The sequence below is a fragment of the Cricetulus griseus genome, chromosome 3 (genome assembly GCF_003668045.3).
Source record: "Cricetulus griseus strain 17A/GY chromosome 3, alternate assembly CriGri-PICRH-1.0, whole genome shotgun sequence".
Lineage (NCBI taxonomy): Eukaryota > Metazoa > Chordata > Mammalia > Rodentia > Cricetidae > Cricetulus > Cricetulus griseus.
The window spans coordinates 97,458,979-97,479,401 of NC_048596.1; the positions used below are offsets into that span (position 1 = coordinate 97,458,979).

At 45.3% G+C, this 20,423-nt stretch overlaps 3 protein-coding genes across 4 annotated transcripts in view; 2 read left to right on the forward strand and 1 right to left on the reverse strand.

Moving 5' to 3' along the window:
• The window catches only part of Lrrc51 (Leucine-rich repeat-containing protein 51), a 19,001-nt gene extending 6,324 nt beyond the window's left edge, over window positions 1-12,677 (forward strand). The window contains exons 2-6 of one of the 2 annotated variants that reach the window (NM_001282002.1): window positions 3,768-3,830; window positions 4,579-4,716; window positions 9,770-9,975; window positions 12,019-12,167; window positions 12,443-12,677. In NM_001282002.1, coding sequence (NP_001268931.1) covers window positions 4,635-4,716; window positions 9,770-9,975; window positions 12,019-12,167; window positions 12,443-12,584 — 579 coding nt within the window. In that variant the 5' untranslated portion in view covers window positions 3,768-3,830; window positions 4,579-4,634 and the 3' untranslated portion in view covers window positions 12,585-12,677. The remainder of the gene's footprint in view (window positions 1-3,767; window positions 3,831-4,578; window positions 4,717-9,769; window positions 9,976-12,018; window positions 12,168-12,442) is intronic. The other variant, NM_001282003.1, reaches the window with a different exon arrangement.
• Folr1 (folate receptor alpha) overlaps window positions 1-20,423 on the forward strand; it is a 349,146-nt gene that overhangs the window by 281,824 nt on the left and 46,899 nt on the right.
• Lamtor1 (late endosomal/lysosomal adaptor, MAPK and MTOR activator 1) lies at window positions 13,607-20,138 on the reverse strand. Its single transcript, XM_027407884.1, has 5 exons — window positions 19,981-20,138; window positions 15,440-15,585; window positions 15,155-15,232; window positions 14,705-14,831; window positions 13,607-14,231 (listed from the first exon to the last, which is right to left on the reverse strand). The coding sequence occupies exons 1-5, from the start codon at window positions 20,020-20,022 to the stop codon at window positions 14,139-14,141; spliced, it is 486 nt and encodes a 161-aa protein (XP_027263685.1). The 5' UTR covers window positions 20,023-20,138; the 3' UTR covers window positions 13,607-14,138.

The window sequence follows — 20,423 nt, forward strand, 5'->3', positions numbered from 1 at the left end:
TATATGTTTTTCGAGACAGGGTTTCTCTGTAGCTTTGAAGGCTGTCCTGGAACTTGCTCAGTAGGCCAGGCTGGCGTGCACTACCATGTCTGGCAGCTCATAAACTTTTTAATGAGTTCACACTGGTGTATATACTCATGAAGCCATGGTCAATGTCAGGTGTCCTCTATCATTCTCCACTTTACTTTTTGAGACAGTTCTTGCCTCTTGCTTAACACAAGTTAAAGACTGGCTAGGTGTGCTTGCCAGTAAGTCCCCAGGATCCTCCTGTCTGTATTTCCCAGTGTTGAGATTACAGGTACCAACTACTACTGGTTTTTGTGGAGGGGGGTTTCAAGACAGGATTTCTCTGTGTAACAGTCCTGGGCTGTTTTGGAACTCTGTAGATCAGACTGGCCTCAAACACACAGAGATCTGCCTGCCTCTGCCTCTGAGAGCTGGGATTAAAGGTGGTGGAGATGGTGGTACAGGTACACTAGGGCTGAGGGTGAAACAGAGTATTCACTAAATAGGCAACTGTAACTTGGGACTGGCTAGATTGCTCTGACACATCAATAGAAATCCAACAGGTCTCTCTGAGCTCCTGACAGGACTCTATTATTTGTTCCTTGGCTTCATTCCTTTTGGTCAGGCACAGGGCAGCAGGCAGAACTGAATTGATATTTTACTGGGAATGAGGTATGGAATGAAACAGCTGGATCTGAGAGCCAATTGTTAGAATAGCTCAGTATCAACTCTGCCCAAACAGAAATCAGCATATTGGCAGTTTCTCATTCCACAAATGCCGCTTATAAGCCAAGTTCTTTGTATGATGATGAATAAAACACAGTACTAGCTACCAACAAGCAGAGTCATCATCATCATAGAGCTCCACTTTCATAACTTCTTCACAAAATCACTTCTGCTCTAAAGTTCTAGCCACCAAAGAACAGTAAAACTTTTTCTTTGGTATTTTAAAATACCTGTTCATGCCAGGCAGTGGTGGTACACACTTTTGATCCTAGCACTCAGGAGGCAGAGGCTAGCCTGATCTACAGAATGAGTTCCAGGACAGCCGGGGTACACACAGAGAAACCCTGTCTTGAAAATCAAAAAGGAAAACAAAGGAGACTGGAAAGATGTCTCAGCAGTCAAAAGTACTGGCTGCTCTTCCAAAGTACCCAGGTTCAATTCCCAGCACCTTCATGATGGCTGACAAGAGTCTATAACTCCAGTCCCAGGGGATTTGACCTCTGGCCTCCATACACACATAACTGGAGCACAAACATACACGCCAACAAAACAGCCATACACATAATTTTTGTTGTTGTTTTTTGAGACAGGGTTTCTCTATGTAACAGCCCTAGCTGTCCTGAAACTAGCTCTGTAGATCAGGCTGGCCTCACATAAATTTTGTAATTAAATAATTTAAAATGTGCCTGTGGTAAAAAACAACAATAAATGTAGGTACTCAAGTACATTGGGCTTCTGCCTAAGCTAGGTTCCTCTAGTTCTACAAAAGACAACTGTGAGGGTTGCAGACATGGCTCACTAACAGAACTTACCCAGTATGTGCAGTGGATATACATTCTATCCCTAACACCATAGAAAAAAGAAAAGAATAATGAGTTCTCAAATGCCTATAGATTTTCCTAAGCCAAAAGGAAACTGCCTAAATTAATCTAGCATGGCTGAGAAACACCTGACAATCAGGGCAGTGGGGACCTCTACATGTCCATGTGTTCCTACAAGTTTGACTTTGCTGCTGCCCAAGGGGGTCTTCATCTCTGTCATTTTTAACTCCTGATCTCCCCCTTTTTTGCTTTTATTTTGAGATACAGTTTTGTGTAGTCCAGTAATAGCTTCAAACTTGCTCTGTAGCTGAGAGTGACTTTAGAACTCCCGATCTTTCTGCTTCTATCTTGAAATTACTTGGATTACAAATGTAAGCCACCACAGTTAACTTTGGGTTTTGAGACAGGATCCCACTTTGTAGCCCAAGCTAAGGCCAGGCATTCATAACTAAGAACAAGCCTCCATGTGTGATTTATTTGGGAGCTGGGTGTTGGGCCTCTCAAAAGCCAAAAGAGCAAAACTAACACACATTTTCTTTTATTCTTTTTGGTTTTTCCAGACAGGGTTTCTCTATATAGCTCTGGCTGTCCTGGAATTCTCTTTGTAAACCAGGTTGGACTCTAATTTATGTAGATCCCCCTGCCTCTGCCTCACAAATGTACACCCAAGATTTTATTCCCCCAAACCTGATAAAGTCTGTTCTTGCATATATTAAATTACCAAAAATGGAATTTATTTGCACTGTATTTATTAAGCCTAAACTGAAATCAGGTCCTTTGTGGGTTTTATTGTTGTTGAGATAGGATTTCATTATATATAACCCAGGCAGACCTTAAGTTTATGATCCTCCTGCCTCAGCTCCAGTGTTCACCAGCCACCTATCATTCCCAGCTTTGTCTTTGCATTCTCAACGTGCCTTTTTTCCTTGTTATTTTGTTTGGATTTGTTTTTGAGACAGTGTTGCTCAAGCTGGCCTCAAACTCACAATCTTTTGCCTTAGGGTCCCAAGGGCTGGGACTATAGATATGCCTCCTGGATTTGGCTTCTAACACAATTTATTTGAATAGTACTTGCTAATGCTTCATTGTCTCTGCACAGAGACCAATTTCTTCTTTGATTCCTGTGACGAGTACTATACATCCCAAGGCTTCCCTTTGTCCTTTGGCTGCCAGGAATGTAATAACTAAGTTGTGAGGTCCGATACATTTCTTTTAACCTAGTTTTTGTTTTTGTTTTCAGAAACAGGGTTTCTCTGTGTACTCCTGGCTGGCCTAGAACTTGCTCTGAACTTAGGGATCAGCCTGCTTCTACCTTACAAGTGCTGTGACTAAAGTGTGTGCCACCACACCTGGCTTTTGCCTTCCACTTTTAATTTTCTTTATCAGCATTGTCCAATTTGGTGACTATTAGTCATGTGTAACAATTAAGCACCTGACCCAACAGGTAGCTAGTTCATCTTGGGATGGGCTCTAAAATAGCTCAGTAATTCCTAATATTGATTACGTTAAATGTTTTGGATATGCTGAGTTAAATATTACAATTCACTTCACCCATTTCATTTTACTGAAATAATAGCTCCTAAAATTATCTATTTATTTACTTATGTGTGTGGCCAAGTATACAGAAGTCAGAAGACAATTTTATGGTGTTGATTCTCTCCTATTACATGTTCCAGGGATCAAATTCAAGTTGCCAGGCTTGTGCAGCAAGTGCCTTTATCTGATGAGCCTTCTCATTAGCCCACATAGCTCTTAAAATCTTGAAATTGTTATCTTAAAAATTAGGCTTGCATTTGTGACTTGCATTCTCTGTTTAACAGCACTGCTCTACAATGCATCCTGCTTTATGAGCATGTTATTGCTATAAACCTCATGCTTCTGGAAAGCAAGGAAATAAGGCAGAGGAAATGACAACAGTGGGTGAAGTGAAAAGGAGGAGTATAGCCTTAGAGACTTGTCTTTTGTCTGTTTACTTTTTGTTTGTACTACTCACACACACATTAACAAAAACAAACAGCCCTTGGTAAAGTGTTTTTCAGCTCTCTTCATCCCAGGTGAGTAGTATTCCACAGTTCTTCCTAGTCTCCAGGGAAAACCTGTTCTCAGGTTGCTTTACCTAACATATTGGAAAGGATTGGTTAAGACAAGTCACTCATTACAAATGACTGATAACTTTGTGTTCACCTCTTTCTGGGGGTGTTTCCATTTTAACAGGGAACAATCCCTGAACCCAATGGAATGAATCCCTAATGGTGGAGTTTCAGGCTTCAGTGACAGGTGAGTGAGGGTAGATTATGGTTTTCTGTTTATATGTGTTGTTACATCCGAGATGTGACTGGAAGTAGGGTTCTCAGATGGAAAGGGCTAATCGGCAGTCTGAGCAGACTCGAAGAAAGGAAGCAAATCTCTAGCTGTGTTATAAAGTAAAGGACTCAGACACCAACCAGATTCAGTGCAGGCCCTCAGGGGTTTGTTAAGTAACAGAATAGTGCAGCTGATGTCAACAGAGACTAGGCAGAAAGACAATCTCTATGGTAACTACTGTGCAGTAGTAAGAGGTCTCTCAGAGTAGGATTCCGGAGACTATGACTGCTGTCCACAACTGACTCGGCTTCACTCTGGGCAAGTCCTTTACCCTTTGGGTCTCAGTTTCTTCATATGGAAAATAGAAATGGGTGCTGTAGTCATGCGATGCTGCATACCCCAAATCCTAGCACTCAGGAGGCTGAGGCAGGTGGACCATTAGTTTGAGGCTAGCCTGGGCTACAATAGACCCTATGTCAACAAAACAAAACAAAAACCTCCATAAGGAATGGGTGCTATCACTATCAGATGAGTTCTAAGTTTCATGAAGTTGCTCTGAGAAGTAAGAAATATACTACACATGAAAGGACCAGTATCTAAAATGGAAATGAGCTAGGCAGACCTAGAGCTGTAGAGAACAGAAAGCAGTGTGGAGGGCTGTGGGGAACCCTGAGGGTAGACACTCCATGTATGGAACACTCATTTTTCTCTATCCTTCCAGGCTGAACCCAGATTCCCAGGGCCCATGCTTCCACCTGATGAATGATGGCCTGAACTATGAGCAAACGGGACTACATGAACACTTCGGTGCAGGAGCCTCCTCTTGACTACTCCTTCAAAAGCATCCACGTGGTCCAAGGTCAGCCCACAGAGCACAGCAGTCAACAAAACATGGCATCAAGCTAGAAGTACCTTAGTCTTCTATTTAAAATGCCTAAACAGATTTTTCCCCCAACTTCTTGTCTTTGAAGGGAGAAGGTGAAGTAAGGATTTTTTGTTGTTTTACATAGCTAAGGAGTGATATGCAAGGACTCTGACATATAGGGCAAATGCTCTATATCTAAGCTCTAGCTTCAGCCTTGAGATTAAAAAAATATATATTTTTTACTTTTATTTGTATGGGTGTTTTGCCTGCATGTATATCTGTATTCCTTGTATGTCGGTGCAGACAGAGGCCAGAATCGGGAACCAGACCCCCTGAACCTGGAGTTACAAATGGCTGAGAGCCTCCATGAAGGTGCTGGAAATACAACTGGGTCCTCTGGAGGAGCTGCCAATTCTCTTAACTGCTGCACTATCTCTTCCAGTCCCTTGATAATTTTTTATGTATATGAATGTTTTTCCTAAATGTATGTATATGTGCCACATGCATGCCTGGTGCCCAAGGAAGTCAGAAGAGGGCTTCAGATTCCCTAGATCTGGAGTTAGGGATTGTTGTGAACCATCATGTGGGTACTGCAAATCAAACCCTGGTCTTCTGCAAGAGCAACAAGTGCTCTTAACCACTCTCCACCCCCACCCCCTAGTTTTTAAAAGTAGCAAATGTGAATGGAACCAGTGGTCTCTTGTGGTAGTTGACCCATCTTCAAGAGAAGACAGGCAGGAAATTCATGAAGAATACTAAGAAATCACCCAATCAGGCAGAAGCCTTAGTATTCTGTTTTTATCTTGACAAGAGGACTAGTAAGAAAAAAAGAGGCCGCTGCCAAGTTCCACCATGGTGGCAGAACCCTGTCTCTTTTGTCTAGGAACATCTGCGGCTCGTTGGTAAAATATGAGAGGTCTTTTTTAGTAACAAACTGGCATGTTCACAGTTAACATTTTTGACAAATATCCATTCATTCCATACATGCCAAGTTTATTCCATCATCACTGACATTCAGTGCAGTCCCAGCTCTGCCCACACCCAGTCTCTGTTTACTATTCAGTGTCTTCCTAAACAGGCAGCTAACCCCTTTCATGCTACATGACGAAGCTTTCACAGTACTATATGCTCAAGTAGGCAGTTCTGCCACCTCTGCCTTTGGTTACTGACCTCACAAAACACATATACAAACTCACTATCTCGGATTTACTGTCTGGCTTGGGTTTTCCATCAGATAGCCACCCGTTAGCTCAGGAGTATTACTAGCCTGGGTTTTGGTTCAGGGCACTACTTCAGTTAGTGTCCAACACATTGGTATCTCATGTCTCTCTCTCTCCAACATGCGCTCATCTACCATGACCTTTTTATGATGCTTTACCTTACTTCTGACTGATGTAATACATATTTCAAAAGCATTTCAGTTACAATAATAGCTTTGTGCATGAAAGCAAAAATGATTGGGGGTGTGTAATGGCTCCTACTACTGCATAGGAATTTCCAACTTTCAGTGGGAAGATCTGACTCTGCTCTTTGTGGACTCCTTGGAATGAGGGGATACACTAGTCAGTTCTACCCAAGGAACAGCACAAAATAGAATTTGCAGATGCTACACACTCCATCCAGCAGTTCAGAACTTACTGAGCTCCTTTTAATTATTATTGGTGGTGGTTTTCAAGCAGGGCTTCTCTGTGTAGCCCTGGTTGTCCTGTCCTCAAACTCACAGGGATCCACCTGCTTCTGCCTCTCAAGAGCTGGGATTAAAGACATGTGCCACGGCCTCTGCCCAGCTGAACTATTATTTATTAAGCAGTATTTACATATATGTAGAGATATATACACCAAGCAGTTGTATGCCTTGCTAAGTCTTTTAAGGAATGGTAGAGGGAAAAACATTAAAGCCAGAGTTCTTTCTGTTCCCTAGAGTTTGGGGGGGGGGGTGTCTTGGGACAGTATTTGCTGAATTAATCAAAGCGTACCACAGAATCTGAGATACCAGTGACTTTATAAGACATGTAATTTGGACTCCCTGGTCAGGCAGAAGCTTCAGGAGTATTACCAAACATAAGCTCATCCCATGCACAACCAGTAGCTTGCTAATGTGAAGGGACAGGTACCTACAACAATTCTAGATGCCTCCTTTTACCCTAGGTAACAGGAGCTCAGGCTGCCTCACATTAAGGCAAGTCCATCCAGGTTCCCTCACAGTGTGGGACCAGTCTTTTATGTGACATGCCCCTGAGCTTCTGCATTATCAGAACAGATGTTAGTTCATGTGTAGTTACTCTGACATTATTACTCATCTAAGTCAAATCCTTTGAAAGTTTTTGGAAGGTGTGAGAGGGAGACAGGAATTGGAGTCTACTCATGAACAGAAATGCTCTGCTCCATTTCCTTATGCTCCCTCTACCCACTAGGGCTCAGCCTTGGGTCCTGTTCATTCCAAGACTAGTGCAGAGAGCCACCTGGTGGGTGCTGACTAACCTGCAGCTGAGATGAAGTGGTCAGCTGGGGTGTGGAGAGAGTGCTAAGTGCTTTCTCCCTACAGGCCACTTAAGACTTGCTAGAGGCTTGGCGGCAGAAGGGAAATAGAACCACGTTAACTAAACTGCAGTCTGGCTCTGGGTCTCCTACTGAGGCCAGCTTGAGCAGAGCCAGCCCACCCATCCTCATTATGATCCTTATTTGAAAAAGACAGCACCCTCACTTTCCAATGTGGATGTTCAGGCTACCTGCTTGAACTTGCTATTCATTTTCACTCCAATTTGGCTTCTGTCCTCAAGCCTTTACATGGTTACCAGCTACTTCTGAGCTGCCAGAATTAGTATTGAATTCTTGTTTCTCCTGGAACTTACTCCTCCATATACTGCAGATTCTCCAAACACCTTTAAAGTATTCCTTCAGGGGCTTGAGGGATGGCTTAGCAGGTAAGGGCACTGGCTGCTCTTCCAAAGAATCTTGAGTTTGATTCCCAGCACCACATGGTTCACAAACATCTGGAATTCTAATTCTCAAGGATCTGATGACCTCTTCTGGCCTTACTAGGCATGGCACACAAACATGCAGGCAAAATACCCATACACATAATTTTTTAAAAAAATAAAAATAAATAAAACCATTCTCTCCGCATCTCCCTGTTCTTCAGATTATTTACTAACTTTTTAAATGTCTTTTTCTTCCTCTCTGGGGAACTGCCTGTTTCCCCAACTGATATACCCTGTACTAAACGTTTGTGAGGTTGTTTCCTTGGCTTTAGACCTTCATTCTAATGCCTACCTGCCTAGCTGGCTTCTCTTGCCTCTTCATACAATAGGAACCTCTAACACATCAAATCCAAGCCTAAACTCATCAACTTTCCAATCCAATTTCTCCTGAAATTCTTCATTAGCTAATAGAGCCCAAACAAAAAGCTGGGCACCACCTTTATAAAGCCAAATCATGATCATTGCTGTCCATCGCCTCTCATGTAAAAGTAGAAAAACTGATCTTTGAATGATCTACCTTCTACATCCGTATGCTTCATAGAAGCTTCAAAGTCACGAGTTTTGAAAAGCTGAATTATCTCTGGTGGGTTTTTTGTTTTTTAATGTGCATTGGTGTTTTGACTGCATTTATGTCTGTGTAAGGGTGTTGGGTACCCTGGAACTGGAATTACACAGAGTTGTGAGCTTCCATGTGAGTGCTGGGAATTGAACCCAGGTCCTCTGGAAGACCAGCCAGTGCTCTTGGCCTCTGAGCCATTTCTCCAACCCTCTAGTGGGTTTTGTTTTTGTTTTGTTTGTTTGTTTGTTTGAAACAGGTTTTCTCTGTATAACAACCCTGGCTGTCATGAAACTTTTTGTAAATCAGGCTGGCTTTAAATTCACAGAGATCTGCCTCCCAAACGCTGGGATCAGAGGTGTGCACCACCAGCATTTAGCTGAATTATCTCTGTCTTAAACACTCCCGTGACTTCTCATTACCTACAGAAAAAAGCCCAAGAGCTTAGCCTGGCATTTAGGACTAAGGACTGGCTCCCATCTGCTTTTTTTCTACTTGTGCCCTTGTGTGTGGTACTGGTGGACATGTGTCTCCAGCCTGTCTTCTTGTATCTTTGCTCATGTTGTTCTCATCCTTTCTCCCCTTCTTTGCCTAGTTACCGTCTCTTAATCTACCAAGTTCAGCTCAGATTTTGCCTTCCCTGTGCTTTCAGAGCACCAAGACCATTTCCCTGCTACAATCACTTTGGTTATCACATAACCCTCATCGCCAGTTTGTTTCTACCCTGCCCCCAGAAATTCCTCTGAGACACATATGCTTCATCTCTGCCCTATTGCTCATCCAAAGCCTGGCATGTTCTCTCTCATTGCTTACTATTGTGCATCTACTATCTGATAAAGCTTGTAAGTAGTGGAGGAGTGACGGACACTGGATGTGCTCCAATGAAGTGAATTCTGTAAGCTATATGAGATGAGGATTCTGCATTTTGTGATGTCATCTTGGTTTACGCCAACAACTCTAGTTCTTACTTTCCTGATTTGTAAAGTGGGAAAAGTCTGGTCCACTAACAGGGGTGGTATACACAGAATCCAGTAATCCAATAGATGTGAGAAAGCCATCTGGCCTAAAATTCTTTAGCCCTTACTCTAAATTTACTCTGATCTTTGGAGCTTGAGGCAGGGAGGGTCTCACTAGACTCTGGTGCTGAGGCCCTGCCAAGGCCTCAAAGTAGTAGCACTTGTATGTTCATCTTTCCAGATCTCCCTCCTCACTCCCTAAAGGTAGAAAAGCAAAGATGATAAACCCAAGCCTTGGGCTAGAGTGATGACTTAGAGGTTAAGAGCACTTGTTGCTCCTATAGAGGTACCAAATTCAATTCCTAATTCCCACATAGTAGATCACAACCACCTCTAACTCCAGTTCTAGGGGATCTTACACTCTTCTGACTTCTGCAGACACCAGGCATGCACACAGTGTACATATATACAGGCAAAAACCTCATACAAATAAAACTTAAAGATCTAAATAAATAAGTGAATGAATGATCTCAAGTCTTATTTTGTCATCATAGATCTGGTAAGCGAGGAGCCAAGGACAGGTCTACGACCAGTGAAGCACACCAAGTCAGGAAAGTCAATGACCCAGTCCCTGTGGCTCAACAACAATGTCCTCAATGATCTGAAAGACTTCAGCCAGGTGGTTTCACTGCTTCTGCAGCACCCAGAGAACCTGGCCTGGATTGACCTCTCCTTCAATGACCTGACTTCCATTGACCCTGTGAGTTCCTATCCGTGGACATCTAGACTAGGGGCAGTTTGAAGCCACTGTGTCCAGCCACAGCCTTTTTCCTCACTTATCAAGGAAGCATAGGCAATTCCATGCAGTTCAAAGGACATAGTTGCAGAGATACATAGATGTAGGCACAACTCTTTAGTTTCCCCCTTATTATGTGACTTGTAAATATCTTTTTTTTTTTTTTTTTTTTTTTGAGACACTCTCACTATGTATCCCTAGTTGGCCTAGAACTCACTATGTAGACCAGGCTGGCCTTTACTTATAGAGATCCACCTGCTTCTGCCTCCTGGAGTCTCACTAGCTACATAGTTTCTTAAAACTTCAGTCTTCCAAGCCAGGAGTTGGGGGCACAGCACTCAGGAGGCAGAGGCAGGCAGATCTCTGTGAGTTCGAGGCCAGCCTGCTCTACAGAGTGTGTTCCAGGACAGGCTCCAAAGCAATACAGAGAAACCCTGTCTTGAAAAACCAAAAAAAAAAAACAAAACAAAAAACCTTCTTCAGTCTTCCTATGGGGATAAGATGCCATAACCATGTGTGAGAACCAATTTGCCTATCAGTGACTGGGACAAAACTATAGCAGGCATCGTTATGAACTTAACTGTGCTTTGTGCTGAGCTCCACTAAGGAAGAGGTATTAGAAAAGTATATCAGTTACTTTCTGTACAATCTGAGGTGTTTTGTTTTTTGATTTTGAGACAGGGTTTCTCTGTGTAGCTTTGGAGCCTGTCCTGGAACTCACTCTTTAGACCAGGCTGGCCTCGAACTCACAGAAATCCTCCTGCTTCTGCCTCCCAAGTGCTGGAATTAAAGGTGTGCACCATCACTGCCCGGCTGAAATCTAAGTTTTAAAAACATAGTTTGGCCAAGTATGTTGGTGCTTGCTTGTAATTGTAGCACTTGGAAGGTGGAGGTAGGAAGACGAGTTCAAGGTCATCCTCAGCTACATAGTGAGCTTGAGGCCATCCTGGACTACGAGAGAAAGGAGAAGGAAAGAAGATAGAAAAGGAAGCAAACAAGGAAGGAAAAAAATGGAAAAGGAAACATTTAGGCCCCTTCTTGCCCAAGATCCCTATTGGAAGGGGAAAGGTTTGGAGCATGGCTTGGAGACCATTCCCCTGCAATATACAATGATATGAACTCAGATAAGATCTTCAAAGCTTATGTGGCAAGCTGATAACTCCCCTGCAGGCGGACTCATGGGCCATTACAGTTCAGTTAGAAAGGCCTTCAGGATCAAGTTAAGTCTCAGGGAGGAGAAGCTGTCACCTGACCAGCTGGATGCCAACTCTATGTTAGATTTTGTTCCTAACTCTGTTAAGAGCATTTATTTCTTTCAAGAGGACCCAGGTTCAGTTCCTAGCACATACATGATGGTTCACAACCACCCATATAATTCCACTTCCTGGGTACCTAATGCCCTCTTCTGACTTTCATCAGGCTCTTATGTGGGGCACAGATGTACATGCTGGCACTCATACATATAAAATAAGGGCTAGAAAGATGGCTCAGCAGTTAAGACCCTTTGCTGCCATTCAAAGGACCTAGGTTCAATTCCTGGCACCCACATGATGGTAGCTTACAACTATCTGTAAATCCAGTTCCAGGGAATCCAATGGCCTCCACAAGCCCTAGGCATGCTTGTGGTGTGTACATACATACATATACACAAAACATCCATACACATAATTTTTTAAATGTAATAAAAGCAAAGTAGAGTCATCTAGAATGGTTGTGAGGGAGCTGGGCAGTGGTGGCACATGCCTTTAATCCCAGCACTCGGGAGGCAGAGGCAGGTGGATCTCTGAGTTCGAGACCAGCCTGGTCTACAAGAACTAGTTCCAAAGCTATAGAGAATCCATGTAACCCCTGTCTTGATTCAAAACTAAAAAAAAAAAAGAATGCTGTGGGGGGGAGGGGGCAAGTTGTTCTCCAGACTTTACCAGACTTTACTTTCTCTGCCAGATAGTCTATCTGAGCAGAGATCCAGTCTTTGTCCAGCCTGACTTTTGATTTCTGCCCAAACAGGTCCTAACAACATTCTTCAACCTAAGTGTCCTCTACCTTCATGGCAACAGCATCCATCGCCTAGGGGAGGTGAATAAGCTATCTGTGCTCCCTCGTCTCCGGAGCCTGACCCTCCATGGGAACCCCATAGAGGAAGAAAAGGGGTACAGGTAAGTACCTGGAGCTGGGAGCCAGAAGAGGCTCCCTAAGGAACAACAAGGGGAGAGGAGACAAGAAATTCAAGACCATTCTTCTGTCACATGTGGACCACAAGAGGAAGTGGCAGACCTCTAAGCACTCCCCTTGATCTCAGAATGAACCCAGTCTTCCCAAATCACAGCCACGCTCTCCTACATTCCTTGCTGTCAGTTCAGAGATAGCAGCAACTGGTAGGGGGGAGGGAGATCTATATGGGGGCTCGCCCCAGCACAAGTCTCCCTCACAGGCAGTATGTGCTGTGCAACCTGCCCCGTATCACCACGTTCGACTTCAGTGGAATCACCAAGGCAGACCGCACCACAGCCGAAGTCTGGAAACGCATGAACATCAAGCCCAAGAAGGTCCGGGTCAAGCAGGATGCACTCTGAGATTGGCAGGACCCCAGCACACCCAGTGCCCTGAAAATGATCAGCTTGTTTGACAATAAATGATTTGAGCTGTTCAGCAGATTAAAGTCCCCTGTACCTTGTAAGGATGTCTCCACACCCAGCAACTACCAGTAAAACTTCACAGTGGAGGCAAAGACCTGCCTACTAGCCTAGGACCCAGGAGCCTGGTGCTACCATGTAGGAAACTCTTCTATCCTCACTGGACCCCCTTTGTACTCTTTAACCCTTCAGATATCATAAGAATTAGATTAGCTTAGCAATTTCCAAAACCTTTTTTTTTTTTTTTTAAAGAGATTCTAATTCTAGCCCAGGCTGGCCTTGACCTTGTAGCATCCTCTTGCCTCAGCCTCCTGAGTGCTGGTATTACAGGAATAAACCACCATGCCTCACTGAAAATCTTCATAAAGTGCTAAGGTGTGAGGAGCTACCTTCAGCCTCCAGACCAGGGCCAGAAAATAGCTTTGGTCTATTTTTATTAGAGCGGATTAGTTTTACTCTCAGGTTGTGATTCTAGTTAAGATTTCATTTCCCAGCCTGGTGCACACGTCTTTAATCCCAACACTGGAAGCAGAGACAATTGGATCTCTGTGAGTTCAAGGCCAGCCTGGTCTACACAGTGAGTTCTAGGACAGCCAAAACTACAGAGTGAGACCCTGTCTTAACAACAACAAAAAAATTAATTTCCTGAAAAGAATGACCAGCAGAGTATGACCTCCTCCTATCCCTAGAGACTGTCTGTAAGCCTACTGAGCCTGAGACAAGGTCTCCAATAGTGCTCTGACAGTGTTATCATCAATAGATAAGGGAAAATGAATAGTCTCATCCTACCTGAGGTTACCCCACACTGCATCAGCTAAGACCTGGCAACCCTGAATTTTTATCTCCTGGATTCCTCTTTAATGCTGCTGAAGACATTCCTCTGCATCTCACTGATCACAAACTTGAACAGCCAAAAATAAATAGTGGAGTGGTAGGCACGACAGAGCAGGCTGAGCCAGCAACACAACTGAATATACTTCCTTTATCGAGGGGTGACAAACAAAAACAAAAAGACCAAACATGTAAAAACCCAGGGCACTAGAAATACAAACTCAATTCAGATTCAAGCTCATCTAGACCCTGGTCATAATCCCTAGTGAGGTGCCTATGAGCACCAAATGAGGGAATGGGACAGGAGTGAATTGGAGGCCAAGAGAGAGGGTGGGAAGGGGGGATCCCCTAGGTCTCCCGGTGTTCACCCCTACAGTGGTATCTCCATTTTCCCGATGACTATGAAAATCTGCCAGGCCCAGTCCTCTTGGCCCCAACCTCACCCCAGCCAGGACTTGAAGGCCAATGGCGATCGGTTCTCCCCTCCCTTGCGCTCAGTCCTCACTTGCTCAGGCTTCTAGCCTTATTCTTTTCCTCCACATTCTTCTCCGTGATTAGTAGCAGGTTAAGTACTGTAGAAAGCCACAGTGAGGCTGGGGGCCAGAAGAGGTGGGGTGGAGACGGGACGAAGAGGAGGGAAGAGCTGTCCCAGGACCCCTCTCTTCATGGGATCCCAAACTGTACAACCAGCTCTTCTTTCGCGTCCACACGGATCTGAGAAAGTGCACTGTAGGCATAAGCAGCTATCCTGGAGACCTGAGACAGAGGAGCCAGGGAGGAAAAGAACAGACATGAGAGGGAGAGCTGGGAAAGTGGGAGATGAAATAACAATAAAGGAAAGGTTTGATGAAGGACTGAAAGCCAAAAAGATCTGGGTGTAGTGGTGCTTGCCTGTAATCCTACTACCCAGGAGGCTAAATCAGGAGGGTTACAAGCTCAATGCCAGCCTGGGCTAAAACAGTGAGTCCTTCTCTCAAAAAATAAGGGTTAACCCTTGCCTAGCATGCACAAAGTCCTGGATTTTATCAGGGAGGGAGGAAAGGAGAGAGGGGGGAAGGCAGATAAAAACAAAGGCAGATGCTGGGAAAGTAAAGGGTATGGAGAAGAACTAAGAAGGCTTTCAAACTAAGAGAACAAGGTGGGAATAACCTGGGCTCACCAAATGCCAGGCTCACTTCTATCTGTGAAGCAGTTTGGAAGGGGGCAAAGGACAGGCCAGGAGTGCTCACCTGCTGCAAGTCAGAGAAGGGGATGGGCTCGCTGGCCAGCACTTGATGGGGCTGGCTGGTCAGAGATGGCAGCGGTGGCAGCTTCTTCCAATGGGTCAGACTGCTGCTAAGCACAGCCAAGCGGGTACTGGCCAAGGGGGGAGGGTCATGGAAGGACAATTAGGCCAAAGCTTGCCCTGCCCTGCCCTGCCCAGGCAAGCCTCACTCCCTCAGGCCAGGGGAACATGGTGGCAGTGTACAGCTCATCTCAATCTCACTTGACTGTATTCCTTTGGTCTCATCACCCTTGATCAAACATACTGGGCAGACAGGGCTGACTTGAATGCCTGAGGCACCTAAGTGATCTGCAGTCAAGTCTTCTGGGCTGCACCCAAATGAAGATCCTGGACAGGGAACCAGACTCCAAAGCTAGAAAGGAATGACTAGGAAGGAGGCTGGCCCTGTGCTCACCTGTACTGCCTTGCCCGGTCCATGTACTCATGCTGCTCCATGCCCTGGGAGTCTGCAGCAGACACATCAATGATGTTGCTTTGAAGAGAAGAAGCAGAGAAGACATGACGGGGCACAGGCAAGAATCAGTGCTAGGTGCCAAGTCCAAGGCTACCTGACACTAGTACTCCCACCTGCCAGTGTAACAGGGAAGAACCCAGAGGCATCTCTCCCTAGTGACCTTGTCCTATTCCCTATGCTCCAACCTTGGCTGCCTCTGCCCTAGCCTGGTCCTGTGACACTCACCTAGCTGTCTTGGCAAGGATGGAAGATAGAAGGGCCTGCTCATCTGTGCGAGCTGAAGGTAGGCTGTGGTAATTGGGTTCGGCTCCATTGAGGGCTTTGGTGGGGGTGCTACTGGGGTCCAGCAACAGCTTCCGCTCCTCCCGATCCTAGGACACAGAGAAAAATCAGTCCCAAGACCTGAAGTCTAACCTTCATTCATTTTCACAGGCCCTCTCCTCAGACCAGCTCTGACCTTTAAATATTGAAACTATTTTTATAAAGATAACCCAAAGTGCCGGGTGTTGGTGGTGCAATCCTTTAATCCTAGCACTCGGGAGGCAAGAGGCAGGCGGATCTCTGTGAGTTCGAGGACAGCCTGGTCTCCAGAGAGAGTGCCAGGATAGGCTCAAAAGCTATACAGAGAAACCCTGTCTCGAAAAAACAACAAAAAAAGATAACCTAAAGTGTCCAGATTCAGTCTCTGACTGACCCAAAGCTGGTGGTCTAGGATGAACCTAGAGAACCTGAAAAATTCAGAGAGGAACAAAGCAGGCATTCACCAACAGTCCTGGAACCTCAGTGAACTGGTCAAACACCTATTGTACAAAGACTGTTGGAAACAAAGTTAGGGTAAGTGGGAAAGTGGGAAAGTACCAAAAATAAAGGTGCAGAGGAGAAATGAAGGCAAGTCAGAACCCAAGAACAGCCTTCTTGGTTCCCTGAACAAAGCACTTCCCAGCAAGGATATTGGTCCCCAACATTGCGAGGCCCTGGTGGGGACAGACGAGGCCCTGGATCCCAAGAGAAAGCAGGCCCATTGTATCTTGCCATTCCTCACATTACCATAGTGCAGAAACTCCAAGCCCACACAGAGAGACACCACCACCAATATCCTATCTTTTCTTTTCTTTCTTTCTCTCCAGGATCTTTATAAAGCCACAAGAAACACAACACACAGTGTCTTTCCATTTCCCCAGGCTACCTTGGTACTACATAACCAAGCTGGCCTGGAACTTGCCAGTGCCCAGCCTCTACCTCCCCCAGTGCTGAGATTACAGGTATGTTTTGGGTGTTCTTTTCTGCTCTCAGGTATTCACCCTCCTATAGTCTGATACCTGGTATATGCTGACCTCAGAGGAACAGTGGAGCTGTTCCTCCTTGCCAAACTAGACTCTTTACTCATCACAGCCTCTTCAGACTTTAGCAGCCCTGCTATTAGCCTATATAGACAACTACAACCACCAGGAGCAATCTAGGATTAAACCAAGTCTCCAACTTCTATAATTATTTTCCTTGTCCTGGTTCAGACCTTGTTCTAATCTACTGCTTTCTAGGCTCAACACTGCCTTGAGTCCACGAGCTGCAGATCCCTCCTGGTTTTGTGTCAGGTGCAATCTGGATAAGTAGACTGTAGAGAGCTAGGACAAGGCCACTTCTGACGGAATACAATATGAAGAAGGAGGAGAATGCTAGCCAATGCTGACCCATCAAATTTCAGGGGCCAACTGCCAATCTCAGTACTCTGCTCACAGCCTGTCTCAGTTCCTACCAGTTCCCTGCTGCAGGAGCCAGCTCCCTTGCCCACAACTCTCCTTACAGAGAGCTACTTCCTCCTGTCTTGCCTGCCCCACCCCAGACAGGCTCTGCCTTTCCACCTTGGTCTTCCTCCTCAGGCCATTTGACCCAGTTCACCCTGGCAAAAGGAAGCAGCTATGGCCTTCTGCCCCATTACCTCCAGGTTCCCAGACAACCTTTCTCCTTTCTCAGTATTAACAGGCTAGGAAGATAAAATGCTTGCCAAAGATGAAAGGATCTTTAAGAAAAGCTGGCTCACAATGAGACCCACAATGCTTTCTATGCCTGCTTTTCCCAGCCCCATTCCTATCTTCCTGCAGGACCCCAATCAGGGGTTCAAGAACAAGGTTGTCTTACGAATTTCCTGAAAGGCCAAGCAACTCCAAATAGCAGACAAACTGAGGCAAGAGTAGTGGTGCGCATCTTTAATCTCAGAACTCAGAAGGCAAAAAAGATCTCTGAATTAAAACCAGCCTGGTCTACATAGCAAGTTCCAGGCCAGTCAAGGCTACATAGACACCTGCCAGCAAAAAAAGTTAATGACATCACCTGATACCCAAACAATGAGTAGTACATGGGGTAAGTCTGTCATATCAAAGTTTGCCTCTGGGACTGGAGAGATGGCTCAGCAGTTTAAGAGCACCACCAGCTGCTCTTACAAAGGGTCTGCGTTCAATTCTCAGTACCCACATGGCAGCTCAACAACTGTCTGTAACTCCAGTTCCAGGGGATCTGACACCCTCACACAGACATGCAGGCAAAACACCAATGCACATAAAAAATAAATTATTTGCCGGGCAGTGGTGGCATACACCTTTAATCCCAGCACTCGGGAGGCAGAGGCAGGTGGATCTCTGTGAGTTTGAGACCAGCCTGGTCTACAAGAACTAGTTCCAGGACAGCCTCCAAAGCCACAGAGAAACCTTGTCTCAAAATAAATAAATAAATAAATAAATAAATAAATAATTTAAGAGAAAGTTTGCTTCCCAAGCCAATACAACCTGAGTCAAGATTTATCTACTTTAGCACAGACCCACAACTGACTACATCGGAGCTTCTCCCAGTACATAAAGCATATGTCTTGTGCTTGGAAACAACTTGGCTAGAGCACTTCTAATGTTTGCCAAATCTTAGATCCTCTGAACTTTTTCCTCAGCTTTAAACATATGTTAATTTATAACAGGTAAATGTAAAAACCCTCTGAAAACCATGTTTGTAAATTTCTCTTTTTCTTTGAAACACAGGCTCATTGTACACCTCAGAACTGGCCCCAAATTCACTATGTAGCCAGACTGGCCACAAACTTGGAAGCAGTTCTCCACTTCAGCTTTCATAAACTGTTGTGATTATAAATGTAAGCCAACAGGGATGGCTGGCTTTTTATAATAAAAGGACAGACAATAGTGAAAATAGGAGGGCCTACTTAAAGAGGAGGCTGGGGCTATGACCCTATTAGTACAGTACATGCCCAGCAAGCATAAAGTTCTGGCTTTGATTTCCACTACTACATACACTAGACATAGATGACACATAGATAATGCCTGTGATCCCAGCACTCAGGCAGAAGCAGGAAACTCAGAAGTTCAAGGTCATTAATTACATAGCAAGTTTGCCAATCTGGGCTACATAAGACCCTGTTTCGGCAAGAAATAAGAATCAAGGAGAAGGAGGAATTTCAGGAGAGAAGCAAGGCGAGCTCTCCCTCCTGGAAGTAGGTATCCTTTTCCCATACTAGACCACATGCTGTAAGAGACACTAGTTCCATTCCGATTCAACTCTGTCATTAGGCAGGAATAATGCCCTCTCCTTTTTATTTTTATTTTTTTGATGTTTTGTGGTGACTTCCTATTTTTTGCTGTTCTTTCTTTTAGCAGGCCAGAATGAAGGGAAAGATTCTTGCCACAAGGCATGTCAAACTCAGGTCAAATAATGTTTTTGAGAATCAGGAACCACTCAGCCTGCCATACAAATCACATTTTCCTGAACTGCAGTTCTTAACCCAAAGTACCTTCATAGGGAAAGAACAACTTTCCAGGTACAGTGATACTATTTATTTCCCTGACTGTATTCACTAGGCTGGGTGAAACTGTTCTTTGTGGCTCAGTGCCTACTGTGTGTAGAAAGCAGAACTTAGGCTTTGAGGTATGGCCAGTGGCCTGGGACCCAGCCTTGCAAGTTTCCCCTCCTCAAAAGTGGTCAGGGAGGGTAGGGGATGTGGTGTGGAAAGCAATAAGAATGCACCAAGGAGAAGTTGGAAAATTTAAAATGCAAAACACTGTAAGTCTCTCCAAGGAAATGTTTTCTCGAAAGGAATAACTCTACAGTCACATTTTTCAGGATGCACTCTAGTTAGAGGAACCTTCAGGCACAGTCAGGGAACAGCAAACCAAACCAAAATGAGCTTCCTATACCCTCTTTCCTCCATATCGGTCAAAGCTAAACTCTATTGCTCCCCTAAAGTTCTGATGTCCTCACTCAAATTCTTCACTGCCCAATTCAAATGCCACCAACTTCCAGAGGCCTCCGACACCAGGCCAGTAGTGACATTACACCTCTAACACCAGTAACAGAATATACACAAATTTCTGATTTACCTTGGGAGACTAAGAGCCTCAAATTACCTATCTCTAGAATGGGTTCGTAAAGTACACTTATACAATCAGCAGTGAAGGCAAAGGAATCTAGGAAAGCGATTGCTTCCCAGGCACCCAGTCTGAAGAGTCAAGCTGTGAAAGTACGAGGGTACTGGAAAAATGGAAGGGGAGGGGCCGAGTGAGGCGGCGGCCAGCGTAACCCCAGGCTGGAGTAAGACTAGGATCTTTAAGAGGGTAGGAACACGGCTTGGCGTCCTCTCCGTAATCTGTCCCCTCCAGGCCTCCGTACTCGGTGAGCCTGCAATCCAGCTCCCAGCCGCTGCGGGCTTTTTCTGGGCCCCGGGTCCCGCGGTCGTAGCCCACAGTCCCAAACCCCGCCTGCCGCGGCCGCACCTGGTCCGAGTCCTCGTTTTCGCTGCTATAGCAGCACCCCATGGCGGGGTCGGGCCGGGCGCTCAGGCGGCGCCGAGGAGGGACGGCGTCCGTCAGGAGTCTTTCCGGTCACATGACCCGCGGCGGCCTCCCGCTCCCTTCCCCCGCCTAGCCTGTCCCAAAGCCTCTCTGGCCCCACAGCCAAATCTCGGCTTCCGGTCCCGCCCCTCCGCGTGACCATCGCCAACCAATGGAAAAGCCCGACCTACGTGACAGGACGCGTGGCACGTGATCCGGGAGACGAGTCACATGATTTTGTTGTCCCAGTCTCTAGATCTGAATCCTTTGATCCTCTAGCCAAAGTGTGATCACATGGTGTCAAGGCCACCTTTGTGAACCCAAGATCTATCAAGATAAATTCTTCAGTGTCTCGCGAGGGGCGAGTAGCATGGTGGAGTTGAGTG

Coding starts and splice junctions, on each gene's coding strand:
- Lamtor1 (XM_027407884.1), bottom strand. CDS start 20,022: ATGGGGTGCTGCTATAGCAGCGAAAACGAGGACTCGGACCAG. Junction 15,586..19,980: donor AAAACGAGGACTCGGACCAG/GTGCGGCCGCGG, acceptor TCTGTGTCCTAG/GATCGGGAGGAGCGGAAGCT. Junction 14,832..15,154: donor GACCGGGCAAGGCAGTACAG/GTGAGCACAGGG, acceptor CCCCTTGGCCAG/TACCCGCTTGGCTGTGCTTA.